The 19,196-nt window shown below is 44.7% G+C and overlaps 1 protein-coding gene and 1 long non-coding RNA gene across 2 annotated transcripts in view; one reads left to right on the top strand and one right to left on the bottom strand.

The window, feature by feature from the left end:
• The window catches only part of ahcyl2b (adenosylhomocysteinase like 2b), a 28,878-nt gene extending 9,817 nt beyond the window's left edge, over positions 1–19,061 (top strand). Inside the window, exons 2-17 of the mRNA XM_037460551.2 lie at positions 7,133–7,241; positions 10,371–10,514; positions 10,858–10,958; positions 11,044–11,146; positions 11,267–11,361; positions 11,680–11,786; positions 12,308–12,424; positions 12,576–12,639; positions 12,861–12,949; positions 13,044–13,114; positions 13,720–13,814; positions 14,380–14,478; positions 14,975–15,043; positions 15,144–15,222; positions 15,896–16,016; positions 16,131–19,061. Coding sequence (XP_037316448.1) covers positions 7,133–7,241; positions 10,371–10,514; positions 10,858–10,958; positions 11,044–11,146; positions 11,267–11,361; positions 11,680–11,786; positions 12,308–12,424; positions 12,576–12,639; positions 12,861–12,949; positions 13,044–13,114; positions 13,720–13,814; positions 14,380–14,478; positions 14,975–15,043; positions 15,144–15,222; positions 15,896–16,016; positions 16,131–16,137 — 1,470 coding nt within the window. The 3' untranslated portion in view covers positions 16,138–19,061. The remainder of the gene's footprint in view (positions 1–7,132; positions 7,242–10,370; positions 10,515–10,857; positions 10,959–11,043; positions 11,147–11,266; positions 11,362–11,679; positions 11,787–12,307; positions 12,425–12,575; positions 12,640–12,860; positions 12,950–13,043; positions 13,115–13,719; positions 13,815–14,379; positions 14,479–14,974; positions 15,044–15,143; positions 15,223–15,895; positions 16,017–16,130) is intronic.
• Positions 7,295–9,610, bottom strand: LOC119210495 (uncharacterized). The gene is made up of 3 exons (XR_005119664.2): positions 8,783–9,610; positions 8,584–8,658; positions 7,295–7,498 (listed from the first exon to the last, which is right to left on the bottom strand). It is a non-coding gene; the product is annotated as an uncharacterized LOC119210495 (long non-coding RNA).
• Positions 19,062–19,196: the final 135 nt, after the last annotated feature.

Genomic DNA, 19,196 nt, shown 5'->3' with positions numbered 1-19,196 from the left:
CCTCTACCGTCTGTTTGAGTTAATCTTGTAGAAGAGCCTGCTAGTAATCCAGCGTATAAGAAATCTCTCTGAAATAATGATCTCCTAAAGGCGTGCATGTGATAAACTGCTCTGCTCTCCGGCCTGTCCAGTTGTGTGAGGACGAGTGCAGTGAAGACTTTTTAATGAGCAAAAGCGCAGGGAGGAGAAAGGACAAAAAGTGCAAATCATCCACACAGGTTGTGTTTGTCCAGCTCCCTTTTTAATACTTCTCCTGCTTTAAAAGCTTACGCCGACTGCACCGCTAACGAGATATTGCCACATCAATATTCCCAAGGGATCTCTACTGATTTTTTTTCCTTCTTTTTACTGCCAAAGGATTCTTTCGTACGACTCATCTGATAATTAAATTACCCGTTGCTATGCTATTTATTTGTCCCCAGGGGGACTAAAGGCTTGTGTTTACCAACGAGCCTATGTGTGTACATGTGAAGAGGAGTTTCATTCCCACACAATCTATTGATTGTACACCAGAACCGTAGCTGCCATCTTTTTGTGCAAAGGGTTGCCAAGTGGCAGAAGCACTTTTAAAATGTCTCTATTTGTTTATAGCGTTCAGCTGTTTACTGTACACTTTCCACGCTGCCCTTTTTATTTTTAAATGCCATCACTCTCACTTTTCTCTGTCTTTTGGCAGACCACATCCAAACATAAAGCTTTTAAAAGCCTGTTGGCACCGGGTTAGCGCGTAACCTCTCCTTGCACTTAGCCCGTCTCGTCTTCCCTGCCTCATTCTAACTGTGTTTAGTCATCAGCAGCTTTTCCTCCTGCTCTCATCACATGGACACTTGACCTCGTACATACCCGGGCCAGGCACTATATGGAAAGACCATAAATAAAGCTGCCGGTGAAGGTTTGACATCTGTCTTAGAAGAGGCTTTGACTTGAAGACTTCTTCACTAGCGACTTTGTTTCCCTTTATTTGAAGACTTTGGACGCTCTGTTACTAGAATGCTTCTCATCCACCCTGGTTCATCTCATGGAAGGCACATCTGAAGCCTGCTCGAGCTACTTGTTGCTCAACATACTCGCTTGACCGATGTCACATTTTGTGTCCGCCTGGTAATGTGAGATTTCCTGGTCGGCGCTAGCTTCCCAGAACGGCGCTGGTGTTGACACAACCCATACCGTGGTGTAGTAGCAATTCAAGTTGTCAGGTAATTTTTAAAGAGGGACTTTGAAATGGGTCACTGATACTTTGTGTTTGGGTGCAATGCGCTCTCGTATTGCTCAGAGCAGATCAGAATCAGATTGAACAAAATTGTTTTGCATTGATATACCTGAATATTAATCATTTTAATGCTCTAAATCAGCTGTTGGATGATGGTCAAAATACGAGAATTGGGTTGGGTGCGTGTTTTTTGGCTGGAGCTCATGCGCTGCCAGCGATGCGCCGTGTTCCTCGGCACCTGGGAGTTCTAAGCCAGCTTCTCAAAGGGCCCAAAGGGCCCAGCGGAGAACACTTCCTTTCCTCCCCTCCCTTTGGGCTTCCTCACAAAGGGCACTAGTTAGCCTCCTGGTGCTTGTCTCATTGCTGATTCAGACAGATGAAAGATGTTGTCATCAGATGAAGTCATCCATTGGTAGCATCTAAAAAGTTTTGGGGGGGAAGCTGCTTTTCTGCCATTAATTTCAACTGCCATAGTGGAAGGATAACAGCTGTGAGCCTCAACCAGGGACAAACACACAGAGACAATAAGATGTCACTCTGTTGAGGCTGTGTCTCTCACATAGAGGTTCCCTCTGCAGGCAGCGCCTCTTTGGCCTGGAATGGGGTGGGCGGCAAGATGAGTGAATGATGTGGCGTTTGATGGTCTGTGGCAGCTCTTTGAGGAAACAGAGAGACAGCAGTCCTGAGTGGACGTGGCGCTGTATAATTATGGCCGTCCTGCAGCTTGAAAGGCTGTCTGTGGGAGTGTTTTTTAAATCAGATTATGGCAAGACACGGCTGGTCATGCGAGGGGAGGGAAAAGCTTGGAGAAAAAAAAATTGACGGCGCATGCTAATTTTGGTACACCGTCGAGTTTGACAATTGCTCGGGTACTTTTGCCAGCAGGCCGACCAGCGTTCCTCTTGCTTTTGTGTGGTCAGGCTTTGTGTCTTTTTCGTTTAGGTTTCACAAATCTGCCAACACAGCTGTATGGTATTCAAGAAGGCTAATTCTAGGTTGATAACTGTCCATTCAGTGTTAAGGGTAGGTAACCTTTCTAAACGTGTAACTAGTGATGCACATTGAGCACCAAACCAAATAAACGTGAGTGAAAGGTTTGCTGTGTTTATCGTTCTAATTCGTGTTTGAGACTTAAGTCTCAGAAGATTATGCAATTCACATCTGAGCAGTGACGTGTTTCCATTTGCGAGAGGACCTCGGAACCAGCCGACTGCTCCAGAGGCCTGGTGTTGGGTTGCTGCAAGGGTCTTCATCCCATGACCCCATTGTGTTGGATTAGGATCGGGTTCCTTCTGACACAGGTGTGGCCACTACATGATGGATGTCCTCTGGTATGGATCGACTTGAAGCTACACTTAGAGCTGTGTAAGCAAAGAGAAAGCTCGCATACAGGGTGTGAAAATATTTTTTTCTCATTCAATGAGAAACTGTCCAAACATTTGACTGGTACTGTATACATTTGCGAGGTTAGGTACTTTATTTTGAGTAAACTAAAATCCAACCCATCCCGGTTAAGCCCCACGTCAAGCCTGTGAGTATTTGGTTACACATTTGTTTTGTTTTGTCAATCAGTGACATCACAGATGACGTCAAACAAGCCACGGTCCCGCTCACCCAAAGGCCCGATTCACGACGCCTTTCACTACGGATGTTTGAGCGAGCCTCAAATTGATCTTCCAGGGGGTATACTCCGCCCTCTGGACGTCATTCTGCTTACAAAGACTATATATTAACATTAATACACAAACACACACCTACCTGTATCCACACCCACCCACCATCCCTTGTTTCTACAACAGCGTTAATATAATATAGTTAATATAATATAGTTAATATAATATAGCTAACATTATATTATAGTATTTGATTTTGTCTGCCTCTTGGTGAGTGTACAGTCTGTGCAAACAAGGCAACCCTTTAATGTCAATGTGTCACTGAAACCTTTGCATTCCTGTGACTTGACTCAGATGTTGTTGATTGAATTTGGCTGAAATGTGTGTGCTGAGTCGCCATGAAAACACCCAAGGCAACGTAAAATGTCGCCCACCTTTTGCTACAGGCATATGTCGTACACAACATCTTCCCACACTAAGCTTTTATAAATGTTCTTATTCGGTGAGCCTCTCACACCAGATTCTGTTGAATCCACTTATAATTAATTATTGTAGCAAATCACAGTGGTCATTTTCATTTTTAAAGTTGTGGATTCACTTAGAAAAAGGTGCTTGTATCTACATGCAACTATTTTCGTTGAGGTATTTGCCAGGTCAGCGTGGTGCACTAAAAGCCTGTGGTATCATATCTCATCACATTTGCTGCTCTGCTGCATCTGTGCCCGTTTGTTTTCCCTTGGCTTCTCGCCCGGAGGGGTTTCTGTTGGTTCACCTGGCCGGCCCGGACCTTCTCCCTGCCCTGTGCCGTGGATCCAATGGCGCTCGGCTTGCACGTTTGACTGTTCTGCTGAAGGTCCCCTGGGAGATCCACTAACCCTGTCCTGACACCGAGCTGCACCATGAACTAGATAAAGGAATGAAACACAAAGCCAGTTTGTGTGTGTGTGAGTGGTCTCTCAGGTCAGGTGTGCATTTGCTCTTCCATTGGTGCCTCTTCAGGGCGCCTAGGTGACTGCAGATTCTGTGTATTTGTTATTTTTTAATGAAAACGCACTTGAAGGAAAAGCAGAACTCTGGTACTTTCTTGCTGTTGTTGTAGCCCTTCACAGTGATGGCATGTGGTAAACTAGCACCGTGTCTGAAGTCTTGGCAGTTGTTGCTTAGCAACATGAGCAGCTATTATTTGCATTGTGCCCATGTATTTGTACGGGGCCACTCGCCTAGTACACAAGCGTAGTAGTCATCGTTTATACCTCAGCGGGATTGTCACAGCCGGCTTCACTCCCAGTACGCCACATGCCCTCTTTTATTGTGAATTTCACTAGTGAGCAGCTCAGGATAAGAACATCAACTTGTTCTATACCTTGAAATGAATTGTGAAGTCAGATTGCAGCAAGTTAAAATTAAGTTTTTTTCGAGACTGTATAGCTTGTTAGAAGTCAATGGACGGTTATCAATGACAGGGAAGTGCACCATGTTTTGTTATTTGAATGCTTTTATTTTCTGAGGCAGCACCCCTTTGTTCTGAGGCCTGAGCTATTTTGTTCTAAATGATGCCCTTCAATCCTGCAACTCTTGGCTCCTAAAGCCCCTCATCCCAAACTCCATCCGATAAACCTGAAGAGGCCGAAGACAACCTGTTATCGGGGTCACGGATGCAGTGCTCCCACGTTGGCTTTCCATGGAGATGAAGATCCCCACGTCCATGTGGTAAAAGTACGACCCCACAGAGCTGCTAGCATTGCTATAGTTACTGTATTTTCAGGCCTTCTGCTCCCATTTGCCTGATTACTTTGAGTTCTTCTGGACTGCGCAAGCTTTTGGATGGAAAGTGGATAGTTTTTGTGTCCCAATTTGGGAATTATCGTATTAATTCCAGTTGTCAATTTTGAGCATTAAATATATTTTTAAGTTTTCCCGCTTCATAACCATGTTGGGTTAACTTTAACTTTCTGGTTTTCAGCCGTACAAAAAAAATTGAAAGGAAGGGGAAACGATTCATTGCATTGTGTGTGCCGACACATGGTTGGCCCGGTTTGGGCTGGATTGCAGTAAATTGGAGGCTAGAGAAAAGGACACAGCAGTGTGTTGTGGAATGGTGATGCCGTGACATCAGTGTTCGGACGAAGCTTAAATCGTCCAAAACATCATGAAAATAAGCAAATAGTAACATTTATTTGAATATTTACAAGTAGTGTCAGTAAATTGTTTCCTGGCTTGTCTAAATGTGATATGGTGGATTGTTTTTTCTTTGAGCGCTGAGGTGTTTCATTACGAACCTTTGTCTGTTGATGCTTTCGCCTGCGGCACCGTTTAAGTGGTGGCGAGGAGATCAGTGAACCGAAAAACAAGATGCAGAAATAACATCATGAACAGTTAAATGCTTTTCTACTTGTGTCGACTTCTGGTTATGTTGCCCCCCGGTTGTTTGTGATTTCACAGCAGCTCTGCGATGTGTCATTTGCTCATGAATATTATGAATATGAATGAGCAGTGATGGAATGTAACCATGTTCATTCACGGCAGTTGTGCACAAACACATTTTAGGCACATTCTATTCCGCTTCCTTACAGAGGCAAGCATTGCACTTTTTACTTCTAGTCATTTAGGTTCCAGTTCAATTACATACATTTACATATACAATATATACACACGTATACATACATACAACTATGTGATGAAGCATAACTGTCAAATGAGGATATTTTTCTCCGTTGAGTTGCTTTTTAAACTTCTTGGTACATTTTCTGCATATTTCACAAATGACCTCACACACAGCTTCCTTTCCTGACGTCTATATACACACACACAAACACACACACACACACACACACACACACACACACACAGTGTGGTCGAATGTCAGGAATGTAGTCGTTTCTCTCATAAAAACCTGAACAAATTTGCTTATTTTGTACTCAAGGACGGACTTGCTCTATGAGGAGAATGATAAAGGCATGAAAGGAATGATTTATCGTTCGCCTCCTTTTATCAAATCATGAAGACACCTCCCCCAGAGGACTGGGGCTTTGGCGATGTCTCTCACTTCCAATTGCATTTCTTGACCGAATAAATGATTCTCAAGATTTGTGGGCGTCAATCAACAAGATGGCTGATAATAAAACCTAGTGTTTCCATGCCCCCCCCCCCCCCCCCCTCCACCACCACCATAACCATTATGTTGTGTTTCCTTTTATTGTTTTATGGTTGGAATATGTCAGCCATTGACACCTTAATATTATAATTTCATGTTGACTCTTAAGTTTTTGTCCTGCTCCGGGTAATAGACACCTCCCACCTCGTTCACAGGCCCGGAGTGGTCCAGTGCACCTTTGTCAGCTGTGTGGCCTTGTTGCCGGGTGATAATGGACCCATTGTCTCCATTATCTTTGAAAGTCAGAGTGAACTCAAAGCAGGTCTCGTGGAGGTCTCAGCTTTCTCTAGCTTACTTATCTGACGACATTTTGTAGATTCACCGTCATTGCATAATTATTATTTTATTACTACATGTCATTTAGCTGACGCTTTTATCCAAAGCGACTTAAATGAATAAGTGCTTTTAAACCATAAGGATACAAACTCATAAGAACAAGAAACAATAAAGTGCATTTCATCAAATAAGCCGATTTACAGCGTGTTATAAATGAGAGCCATGATAAGTACAATTTAAGTGCTACAATTTGTTAGTGTTTTTAGTCAAAGTATAGTCTGAAGAGGTGTGTCTGCTGTCCTGATCTCATCAGAGAGCTCGTTCCACCATTTCGGAGCCGGAGAGTCGTGATCTTGTCGAGTGGTTTTCTCAGAGAGGGACGAACAAGCATCTTGGCAGATGCAGATGCAGAGTGCGCGGGTTGGGATGTAGGGTTAGACCATCTCCTGGATGTAGACTGGACCTGATCCATTCACAGCGTGGCACGTGAGCACCAGTGCTGTGAACTGGATGCGAAGAGCCACCGGTAACGAGTGAAGAGAGCAGAGGTAGTGTGCATAAGCCCAAAATGACTTTAAAAACAATGCAGTCATTTAAAGATGCAATCCAAGTTTCCACTTAATAATTGACTTTTGAAGTGCCATAACATACCCTTGTTAATGTATTACAACTTGTGTGTGTGCACGCATTTACATGAACTGTGTATCTTATGGTTGCTTCCAACAATGTGCTTTTAAGAAAAACCCATTGTGACCCAAAAGTAGTTGTTTGTGTGATCTAAAAAAAATATTATGCATAAATGAATGCACTCGCAAAACCAATATCGAGTTCTTAATTCTGTACACCGCTCCCCACCCCCCTTCCCATTCCCCCCAACAGATCCAGTTTGCGGACCAGAAACAGGAGTTCAACAAACGTCCGTCCAAGATCGGCCGGCGCTCCCTGTCCCGCTCCATCTCCCAGTCGTCCACAGACAGCTACAGCTCAGGTACACACACGCACACACACATGCTCTCCCAGCCCACTCATGAATACGACGTGTTTCCATTACACTCTTTTATGAATGTAAAGATATCAATGGGTGTTTCACCCAGAGGAGCAGTTGACTCCGTCTCTTTCCTCTCACACTGCGCTCCACGTGGAACCGGAGGGCCACAGTGGTGGAGGATCAGCTGCTGGTGGTCCACCCATCCGGAGAAGGGGGGGCAGGGGGTGTTTGGGTGTGGTTGAAACAGAACTGAATCCCTGGTGACGACAGTGGTGCGAGAAAAACGTGTTTGAGTCCAATCGCAGTGAGGTGGATAAGTTGTGTGTAATACAAGGGAAAAACAAGGAAAAGTTGGCAGTGACGTCACAGAACCTCCACGATTAAGAAGAACCCACGGCCGGGAATTTGCTTTGCTGCTTCTCGACCAGAACATCTGGTCTTCAGTTCAAAAGCAGATGTGCAATGTGATTCATAACTTATTGGGCCATATATCTTGGCCGTACACAGTCATGTCAATGCGAGGTTGCCGGGAAATTAGCGGCTGAAGGCCAATAAGAAAGAAAATTCCTTTTAACTCAAAAAGTCCAACGCAGTCTGATGTTAATAAGCTGGTTTCCTGCTGCACCCTCTCTCTCTCTCTTTCAACCTCTTGTCCCTCTCCTTTCGCCATCACGACTCACAGAGCCTTCCTACTTGAAGCGGCGTGTAATTGTTTCCGATGGCTCTCCTTTTAGAGTTCACGCTGTGTGTCGGGCTCACTCACCAATCGGCAGATCGTCCGTCGATACCATTAACGCGCCAAAGCAGATGGACGGCAGATGGACAAAACGCCACATGCACTAAAAGACTAGCGAGTAGTCTGTACCCTTATTCAGAAAGGATGAAACATTTTGTGACTTACCAGAGTCGTCTAACTTAGACTTATGTATTTTCTTCAAAGAGATAATAACGAGCTTTCTTTACCCCATCATTTAGCATCTATAGCTTTTTGAGGTGAAGCCGCTGAGCCAGAGTCACAAACCACAGTTGGAGTCGGTCACCTGCAGCCCCGTTTAATCTTTAAATTCTGCTCTGTGTTTGCCCCGCGAGTCCGGGATCGAACGTGGCCCAGTCTGTGCAGGAGGGAGTTTTCTATTAGCAGCCAATATGTATTGAGTGAAATGTGTCAATGTTATTTCCAGGAACTTGTACGGCTTTGTCCCCCCCCCCCCTCCGCCCTTTTGAATTCTCCATTTCATGGTCTCCTTCTTTCCCGCCCCCGTCTTTGCTGACTAATTCCCTCAAAACAGTGCCTCTTATTCTTCTGATGGTTCCCACAGTGCAGAGGACACGCAGAACATACTTGTTCTTTTCCCAAGGCCACTTTAGTGTGTAGATTATCCTCAATAAAGTCTCCTCTTAATGCAGCGGTCCAAGTCTGTGAAAGCAAAGCAGGCACATTTTTGAATCACCTGGTCCAAAGTCTGTTTGAACCAGCCCTTTGCTCCTGTCAGTACGGATGGGGGATTCCAAAAGGAAACGGTACACCAGTGGATTATTACCTTCTTTTTCATTGAAAGCCTTTCACCTCCTGGCAAAGTACAGCGTGTTCTTTAACTCCAGGAACACGCTGGTTTCCGGAGCTGCTCCGTGGTCATTCTCAAAGGGCGCTTGTAGTGATACCTGTTGTGTACCTGCTCGAGAACAAGCGGGGAATGTGCCTGTGTAGTGAGTCAGCCTAAAGCACAGGAGCCTCTCAGTGTAGCTGCCAGACAAGGGAGCCATCTGATTACGAAGTATGCGGCTGTACTGTGATACCTCCGTGGCTCCTTCTTCCTCTTCCGGGAGGGAGTGTTGAAACACATTTTTACTTGGTTTACTCCAAAGACGTGTGTTGGAAAGACACTGGATTCTCTTTCTTTCATAACCACCGCAAAATCTGTAGCCTAAGAGAGACAAATTGCTGGGTTGGGGAAAATGACCGGCATTATTCGCTGAGTAGGAGCCAAAGGCGCGTTGTGTTTGCTCTGTACCGTAAAAACCTTGAAGCTCTTTGCTTGCTTTAGAAAGGTGCATGAAATGAATAAACTAGCTTTTCCGTATTTAATGCACTTTAGATAAAACATAAAGGCATACAACAGATTCACCGAAAAAGGATTAACTTCAAATGGAATAAGACATTAATATTGCAATGAATTGCAAAATAGGAAATGTAAAATAAGAACAGAGACATTTTCAACCCTAATGATAAAAAAGCGGAGTTTGTTCCAGATACGCTATGGCACATGAACTAAGAGCTGCGTTGACTTTGTTATGACTCGTCCACACCTCTCAGGCTGCGAGCTCTCATGTCCCACAGGAGAAAGCAACGAGCCCGTCTGTCCCGGACAGCCTCCCTCTCCCGTCTGCATCGCTGCGATTTGAGATGCAACGGTGCACCTCAGAGGCCTCCCTTAACATCACGCCCTGTGCCCAAGCAGATAGAGCGCCTCTATATTTCTGAGTAACTTTAACCCAGTGTCAGCCAGCGCCTCCATTTAATCGCTGAATCCCAAAAGGGGATTTGGTAGACTGCTCCAAAAGCTGTTTGTCATTGGGGGCTGACGTGTTGTCTTCGTGGCGCTGGAGTTGCTGTTTTTCTCAGGGCGCATTGCCATCGGCCCGGTCAACCACAACCACGGACCCCACCCCAGAAGAGATGGAAGTTTCCATTGTAATTGTTCTCTCTCAGACCTCAGGTTTTGCCGAGCCCTTTGAAGACTAAACCGGCGAATTCCTTTTTATATTGGCTGAGGTCCACGGACAAAAAAATAAAACTTGGCTGTGGAAAGGCAACGGTTCAATTACAACAATTAAATCCCACATTAGCACTCTGGAGACTTGGTTTGTCTGATGACTCTGTCCAAACCTGTCATCTCCTCTGGTGCCTCGTGGAAATCTCAGTCAGGAGACTTGTTCATTGGGAACCTGCACGTCTCAAGGCGGAGCAATCGTCTGGAAGTGTGTGTGTGTGTGTGTGTGTGTGTGTGTGTGTGTGTGTGTGTGTGTGTGTGTGTGTGTGTGTGTGTGTGTGTGTGTGTGTGTGTGTGTGTGTGTGTGTGTGTGTGTGAGGCATACTAATAATATTTTTGTGTGTGGTTCCTTCTACAGCGGCTTCATACACGGACAGCTCTGACGATGAGACGTCTCCTCGGGACAAACAGCAGAAGAACTCCAAGGGAACCGGCGACTTCTGCATCAAGAACATCAAACAGGCCGACTTTGGCCGCAGAGAGATCGAGATCGCAGAGCAAGGTAGACCAAGCAGCTGTCCCCAATTGGGGGAAAAAAGGGTGCAGGGGAGGCTTTAGGCTTTTCCACACTGCTTTGTGACCATATGTTTCCCCTGAAAGTGAGAACACCATTTCGAAACCAACTCTTTAAATCACGTTATTTACGTCATCCCCTAAAAAACCATCTCAGATCAGAGGGCTTCTGCTGAAACCCTTTAGGCTACATTCTCTCACTCACACATCCTTAACTCCTTCTGCTGGTTGAGTCGATGGATTAGCAATGAAGTACTGGAAAGATTAAATGACGGGAATTCCTTATCCACCCTGCTGAACATCCACTTATGTGTTAAATTTGTCTCTCTCAGAGATGCCCGCTCTGATGGCTCTGAGGAAGCGAGCCCAGGGGGAGAAACCCCTCGCCGGTGCCAAGGTGGTGGGCTGCACCCACATCACCGCCCAGACTGCTGTGAGCGTGAATGCAAACACCCACCAAACGTAGGCCAGTTTTACCGCAGCAACCGATAAGTCAAGCTTGACCCTGTGCTCCTCAGGTGCTGATGGAGACTCTGTCAGCTCTGGGGGCTCAGTGCCGATGGGCAGCCTGCAACATCTACTCCACCCAGAATGAGGTGGCCGCTGCCCTGGCAGAGGGAGGTGAGACTGGGAGTCCCTGTGTGGGGACAGACGTCTTCCCACCGTCTTCTCTCTTGTCTTCACTTCTTGCTGTCTCTCTCTTCTGTCTTGGAATGCAATGCTCCTTTTCTCTCTCACTAGGTTTCAGCGTGTTTGCGTGGAAGGGCGAGTCAGAGGACGACTTTTGGTGGTGCATTGATCGCTGTGTCAACGTGGAAGGCTGGCAACCCAACATGGTAGCACACATACCGCCCTAGAAGCGGCTCACTTATGCCTTCATTTTATTTCCATCCAACTGCTCCGGTTGGCGTTGCTGCTATTTTCACCACAGCCTGGATTTTTTCAAATACAAGGAGTCTATTTTTACTCTTGGTGGAAAAATATGATTATATTCTGAGTATAATAAAATGAAAGGTCTTTGTTTTAACTTGGGGAACTGCAGAAATAAGTTCTTTTTGAGTATTAAACAGACGTCTTTATCCACATTCAGCTGTTTGTGTTACCCTGACTTTGATATTTTCTCCTTTGAATTGTGCTCCTCTCCGGTCGGGTAGATCTTGGACGACGGTGGAGATCTGACTCACTGGATTTATAAAAAATACCCCAACATGTTCAAGAAGATCAAGGGCATTGTAGAGGAGAGTGTGACCGGCGTGCACAGGTGGGCTGCACGCATTCTTGTTTTTTGTTGTCGTCTTTGCCTCATATAAAAACAATTAACAAGTAGATGCACAAACAAATGTACAAATGTGCACTTGCATGCGACCAGTTTCTGGTGGGGTAACATCACCATCTAGTGGTGTAAATGTTACCTCTCAAAATTGCACTGAGACGACACAATACTGTAGATGTTTGTGTAAGTCTTGAATGAAACCGTTGAATGGTGTTTATTTTTTTGTTACTCTGGTGTTGTGGGTTTGTTGGACCCACTGTATTTTGGGGCTTTTAATTAAAGACAATCCTCAATATTAGGATTTTAAGAATTGTCACATGTGATGTTGTGTCCACTGAATCCCTGAGTCATGTCCAGGACACCTCTCAACCCTTGATTTATATCAGGCAGGTATACTTGTCAAAGTGACCTACAAGTGTGTAATATAAATGTGTCGAGGGAGGTTACGGTGTGCGCTTGATCAAAATGTGGTCTGACGTTGATCTGATGAAACCGCGTGGTCCCTCTAGGTTGTACCAGCTTTCCAAAGCTGGGAAGCTTTGTGTTCCAGCCATGAATGTCAACGACTCCGTGACCAAGCAGAAGTTTGACAACCTTTACTGCTGCAGGGAGTCCATCCTAGACGGGTAGGACACATCCTCCTTCTCAACATAGTTAGGGGCTATAAAACAGCGCGGGGTTGTTGTTGGAGGGCGAGTGACACCAACATCTCCTCTGCTTTGAACAGTATGAATAAATTGTTATGGCCGCCAGTGTGACTGTGATTTGTGTCCTCAGCCTGAAGAGGACCACTGATGTCATGTTTGGAGGCAAACAGGTGGTGGTGTGTGGATACGGAGAGGTAAGGCCCGAACGCAGTGCTCGTTCACTCAGAACTTATATGAGATCCTGAAAATACAACACAGGAGAAGTTGCATTAAAGCTAGAATAAAGCTTTTTAGAGATTTCGATGTACTTCAAAAGACAAATATTCTAATTTAGGAAACTTAAAATAGTTACAAACAAGTGGCACAAATCACACTGTGTTGCCGTATGATAACATCCCATGTCTATTGTGGCCAGGTGGGAAAAGGCTGCTGCGCCGCCCTCAAAGCGATGGGCTCCATCGTCTACGTGACGGAGATCGACCCCATCTGTGCCCTGCAGGCCTGGTAAGGCTCGGCTCGTCCAGCTCCCTCGCGCCTCCACGCGGCTGCCGACATTGTGTCAGTAACACGCTCTTTATCGTCTCTCCCACCGACGCAGCATGGACGGCTTCAGGCTGGTGAAACTGAACGAAGTCATCAGACAGGTGGACATTGTCATCACCTGCACAGGTCGGTTCAGCCGCCCTCTCTCTCTCTATAAAGAGAATCGTTCACTTTTAAAAAGATACACGAGGAACTTGCTATTCTGTCAGCGCTCGTTGGGGATGACTCGACAGATTTTCAGTCATCGTCTTCAAAGTCTAACCTCCATTAATCAAGTTCTGAGCCCAGCAGCTGGGGAGCGGCCCTGAACACTTAATTAGAGCAGAGAATTACCTGCTCGGCTTCATTACCTCACGTCGCTGGCTCTCCTCGGGGCGACCGCAGCCAAACAGAAGTGATTATAAAGTGTAAGAAGGCGCGTCGCTTTCGTGCCACACTTTCCCAATAAAGTGGTGTCAAACGGATACAACAGGACAATAATTGGATTTTACTGGTACAATTGATTAGATTTGAATTGAAATATAGGAATATCTTCCTCTTTGCTACTGCTGAGAAATAACGCACAAAATACTTCATATTCTGAATGAACCGTTCGGGTCATCCCAGCATACAGCTTTTTCTTTGCGTCTCTTATTTTACAGTTTTGCTTTCCCCACTGTTTTAACCTCTTGCTTTTTGTGCGTTTGTCCTCCTCTTTCCGTTCTCTTTTGTTTCCTCCCTCTCTCCATCAGGCAATAAGAACGTGGTGGTCAGGGAGTACCTCGACCGCATGAAGAATGGCTGCATCGTCTGCAACATGGGACACTCCAACACTGAGATCGATGTGGTCAGTTTGGGACAGCTTGTCAACAAATAATGACATGTTATTACACCTTAAGAGATATGAATCACAGAAAGTCCAGCAGCAAACTGTTTATCTCCTCTGTGCAGAACTATTAATGTATTTGATCTCCTTTACCAATCTGACCTTTCACAATCCCCTAATTACATTACATGTCAATTAGCTGACGCTTTTATCTAAAGCGACAAAGTGCCTTTCTACATAGAGATACAATGAATACAACCTAATGAATGTTCTGAGTGGGATACAGTGACAGCAGCATAAAAAACGAAAATCAGAGAACATTCTCATCAAACAATAACAGAGCCCACAAATGAATGTTGTGTGTGACCAGATTGTATTTTGCTGACCATTAAACTTGACACCGACATGTTAGAACAACACAAGAAGAGTTTTTTTTTTTTAACAGCAAACAGGAAAGTAGTTCCGACACGAGAGGAAGTCTTATTGTCTTATTGTTTTTCATTACTGGAAGAGAAACAAGCAACCACTATAGACAAATAAGAGGTGGAAACAAACCATCGCTCATGATGTTGTGCTACTCTTGTAGGCGAGCCTGAGGACTCCTGAGCTGACCTGGGAGAGGGTGCGCTCACAGGTGGACCACGTCATCTGGCCCGATGGCAAGAGGATAGTGCTGCTGGCTGAGGTACACTTTGTGTCAGTGTGTGTGTGCACACTAATTGCAGGTTTGAGTTTGGAACAGCAATGTCATTTTGTTTTCTTATTTTTGTGTGTGTGCGCACTGGGAATCAAAACCTTTTTCTCAGTTTTAATTCTGTTTTTTATGTTGCAACAACAGTACACTCGGTCTCTGTTCCCCCTTCATCAGAGCTACAGAGTGTTTCAGTTTTACAGACTACCTAGCTGATTTTTCTACAAGACTCCAGAGGATTCTCTCACTGCAACGCAGCATCTTAAACAACGGTTTAGCATTTTGGGGGGGCGGAAAAAAAAAAAAAACAGTTTGATGCAAGCTGCGGATTACTGACTTTTAGAATGTAGACCAAACTGTTGCTGTCGAGGTTTCAAAAGGCACGATGCCTGAAAATATTTGTAGGGACCTCAAATCGACTTTTCCAACTCACTACAGGCTGCACCTCTCGGCCCTTTTGTTCTCTCAAGTGCTTTGCCTTCCTCTGCAGGGTCGCCTGCTGAACCTCAGCTGTTCCACTGTGCCCACATTTGTGCTTTCCATCACCGCCACCACCCAGGTAAATTAAATTAAATTATTCCCGCTCTGCTCTCACTTTGCTTCTGTTCACCACTAATAAAGAATTTGAGCCTGACTAACACATGTGTGTCTCTGCTCAGGCGCTGGCTCTGATAGAGCTGTACAACGCCCCAGAGGGACGCTACAAACAGGACGTTTACCTGCTCCCCAAGAAGATGGGTAAGCTTTGAGATTGCAAGCAGACTGCTGAATACACAGATATGCAGCATAGAAGGAAGTGCACCAAGAAAGCTATGAAGCCAGGGAGATACATAATAGCCTTGTTTGGTACTTAAGTAGCCAACCAGCAGGACGTTACTCGCAGTCTTTACCCCCAGCAGAGAGGCCTGAAGGCATGTTGCATTTATTTCTGCAGCCAACATAGTCTGATCTGTTCAGTCCGGAGGTTGTCTCCTTCATCATTCACGGCAGAATAAATCCTGTTTGTGTGCGTGCGTGTGCGTGCGTGCGTACAGCCCACAGTGTCTGCAGCGTTGCCTCGGTGGGTCAGAGCAGAGCGCACACATGGCAAATGAAAGACGAGGAGTCAAAACGATGTAGGTCAGCCCCCATCCAATGACGGGTGCTGTTACTACAGCACACACATGGCAGAAAAAGAGAGATGGTGAGAAAGAGGGAAAGCACTGCAAGGTAGAGATGAGGAAGGACAGGAAGCAAAGCCTCAGGGAAGGATTAGGAGAGAGAAAAGCACAGAGGGGGAAGATAGAAGCGATGGAGGGGCGTTTAATGTCTTGGAGCGTCTCTCTTGCTTGTCTCATTCGTGTGATGAACGAACCACAGACGCCTGCAGAGCGTGAACAGGTTCTTCCTCTCTCTCCCTCGCCCCCCCCAGACGAGTATGTGGCCAGCCTCCACCTCCCCACGTTCGACGCACACCTCACAGAGCTGAGTGACGAGCAGGCCAAGTACCTGGGCCTGAACAAGAACGGGCCCTTCAAGCCAAACTACTACAGGTATGGAAGCACTTTGACGCAACATCTTTCTGGAGACACTGGCACCTGGCTTGAGTCGCGCTTTACAACAACTCAGCATCCTAAACTGCTCGCTTTGCTCCTTTTTCCATTGAGGTATTAAAACCGGTGTCTGACTGAAAAGAAAATGCAAATACTCCATGGGATGCCACCGACTCGTTGAAGGAGAGGAGGAGGAGGAGAAGAGAAGGAAGGACGGATGGGCGGAACGGTCGACACACATGCTTTAAATTTCTTTTTTTGGGGGGTCAGGGGTCACACAGTCTGAGATGGAGGAGAAGGGGCGTGGCGTTTCGTGCGCTTAAGGCAGCCGTTTTAATTTATTCTAACTTAACAATAATTATAACATTAACTGTGACTTGGAGGACCTTCTCCTGCCATTGGCCGTTAGCTAGTTCCCGGACGTCTTTTCTCCTTGAAGATGTTTTACTTCCGCTCTTCCACCTCAACATTTCACCACCACCATCGTCTCTTTTCTCCTTTTGTCGCTCATTTGTGTGTCGAGTTGTTCCTCCAATCCTCCCTTGCCATTTTCAGATTTTTTTATTGTTTTAATTAAAGATGAAATTATTGATGCTGAGAAGATATATACTATATTAAAAAGAGGTCCGTGTGAATGAACATGGCCGTTTGAGATTTCGTGACGGATACTTTTTCATGTCGTTTATTGTTGTCGTTTTTTTTTGTTGTTTTTTTTTACTACCTGTGATTTGTTTTTTCTCTTGTGTAATATTGCGAGGTTGGGGTTAGACCTAGTGGGTGGGATTAGGCGGGATCTCAGGGTCCAATCATATCGTGTCTTTTATTTGATCGTTTTTGTTGAGATTCTCTGTTGTGTTTGTTAAACATTTTTCTATGTCCCTTCGGATCAGCCTGTAGTTTGTCAACATTTTGTTTGCAGTGCAACTGGACAGTGGTTGACCATCCCACCGGTCCCTCAAAGCCAAAGTGAAACCATCTCATTGGCTTCCATCTTACTGCTTCATGGCTTGCATCTGAGCCATTGTTGAAGTAATAAGTATTTCAGCTAACCACTTCATTTAGTCTTTCTTTACTAAGGAATAACTTCTATATTCGAAGCATGACAGGTTGTCAGATCATTACAAGCGGTATGCTGTATATTTAGATGTTTATATTGAAATTAAAATGTTTCTATCTTCTCTCCTGCATCATCTAATATAATTACTTTGAACAAAAAAAAAAATCAACATAAGCAATCAATATTCTAATAGTAAGTGTAATAGATTTACTCAAGCCCTCACTTTGAATACTGTGACAGAAAATATTTACAGAGATACCAAATGAGCAGCAAGTTGCGACCTGGCCAGTAGATGTCTTCAATCGGGTCCTCTTTGAAAAGTATGGGGCTGTTAAGACTTTGTGTCTTTACCACACAAACCAAAACTGGTACTCACGGGAAGAAGTCAAGGGGTTCAATTTCAAAAATATAATCTGGGATCTGAATGCCACAGTGAATCATGTACTTTTCTTCCGGGAAGCACGTTTACCGCTCACAAACATTTACCAGTAAATGGATTTTCCCTTTTTTTTTTTTGAAGGATCTCCAAAACTTGGCGTTCTATTTTTGATATATTTTATTTTTCTCTCTTCCACCCGAGAGGCTCAGTTTCTACCGGTTTACTGACATGCACGGCCGTCCCCATCGGCAGCTCGTCCCCAGCTGACCTGCCGGTGGAAATTAGGAAGTCCTGACAGTCATTTCACCTGACAGCCGAGTGCACCCCGCCGCCACGCCGCCTCTGCTCCCGAACCAATCAGATTCTCTCTAATCTTTTAGCCCGCTGGGAGCCGCTGCTAGCTCTGCTTCTACAAAGAAGGATCAAATGCTGAAACACGCAAACACACAAAGGCTTTTTATCGAGTTCTGGAATGTGCTGCACCTTTTGTAAGGAAAATGTATTTGATCATATTGCAGATTTTGAAATGGCACAAAAACTTTTACCACGTTTACCAGTTTAATAAATACTTTTTCCTACTCAAAATACAAATATGCACAAGTTCTGCATTCTTTGTTATGAGTAAGATCATTACACAATATTTACCTCCAATCAAAATCTTTAAAGGAGTGTTTTGACAGTTTGGGAAATGGTCATAGTCTTGCTGAGAGTTAAGAAAATGTACTCTGACTCATTTTTGTATGGTAAATATTTTGCAGGAGCTAGCGGCTGGTTAGCTTAGCATAAAGGTAACCGAATCTAACAACGAGCAGCGCTAAAGTTATGTTTTTTGTCAATAAGTGACCTTTTAAAGTGCTCCTGGTAAATGTGTTACCTTTGGACAGAGCCAGGCTAACTGTCCCCCCAAGACAATAAGCTGTCTTTTTTTAAATTGGGCAAAAGAAATTGAAACCTAAAAAATAAAATATACAGGTTTAAGGTGCATAGGAACACAAACATAGCATATTGCCACCATGTAATGACCAGATCAAACACTGTGTCACAGCCCACACAACCACAATATCTCTTTCTCCTTGTGCTGTCAAGAACCCCCCCCCCCTCCCACTTCAAGCAGGGTGCCCTGTTGTTCGGTGGAGCTTTCAAACGGTTGTCAAGAGTCTTATTTTTCTCTTTTGTAAGTGTGAATGTGTGTCATAAAGATCGTTCCCTCTTGAGAGAAAGCTGAGGCGAATCTAGATGACGTGTGTCTGTAAATGTCTTTCCGTGTTTGTTCACATCATTTTTCATTGGCCACGGTTGCGTTACTTTTTTATTTCTATGTCAGCCGTAAGCTGACCAACAAACTGTTGGGGGGGGGGGGAGACACCAGCATCATATGTGTATATGCATACATTATACAGATATGACAAACCTTTAAAAGTATAGGAAGGTAAAAGAAGAATCCACTCCTGTATTTATTGATGTAAATCCTCATTCAGTGCAAAATTTCCAAAATGTTTTAAGTTGTCTAATAAAGAAAAAACTTTAAACATTGCAAGTGATTGGTAGATGATGAGCAATAATTTAAAAACCGTCTGTAATCTTAATGAATAAAGATTTAAAAATTGAACTCTGTGCATTGCCTTGATTTGACTCCCTTATGAGACTTAATCACCCACTTTGTTTGCTGTGCCTGTTTCAACGTGTGTTGGGGGAGGGGGGGCCCATGGGTGCAGCTGCGGTGGTCTGTCAGTGATCCACGGTG

Source organism: Pungitius pungitius, chromosome 2, assembly GCF_949316345.1.
Source record: "Pungitius pungitius chromosome 2, fPunPun2.1, whole genome shotgun sequence".
In the NCBI taxonomy this organism is placed as follows: domain Eukaryota; kingdom Metazoa; phylum Chordata; class Actinopteri; order Perciformes; family Gasterosteidae; genus Pungitius; species Pungitius pungitius.
The sequence above is the reverse complement of the archived record's forward strand: the minus strand, read 5'-3'. Positions and strand labels throughout refer to the sequence as shown.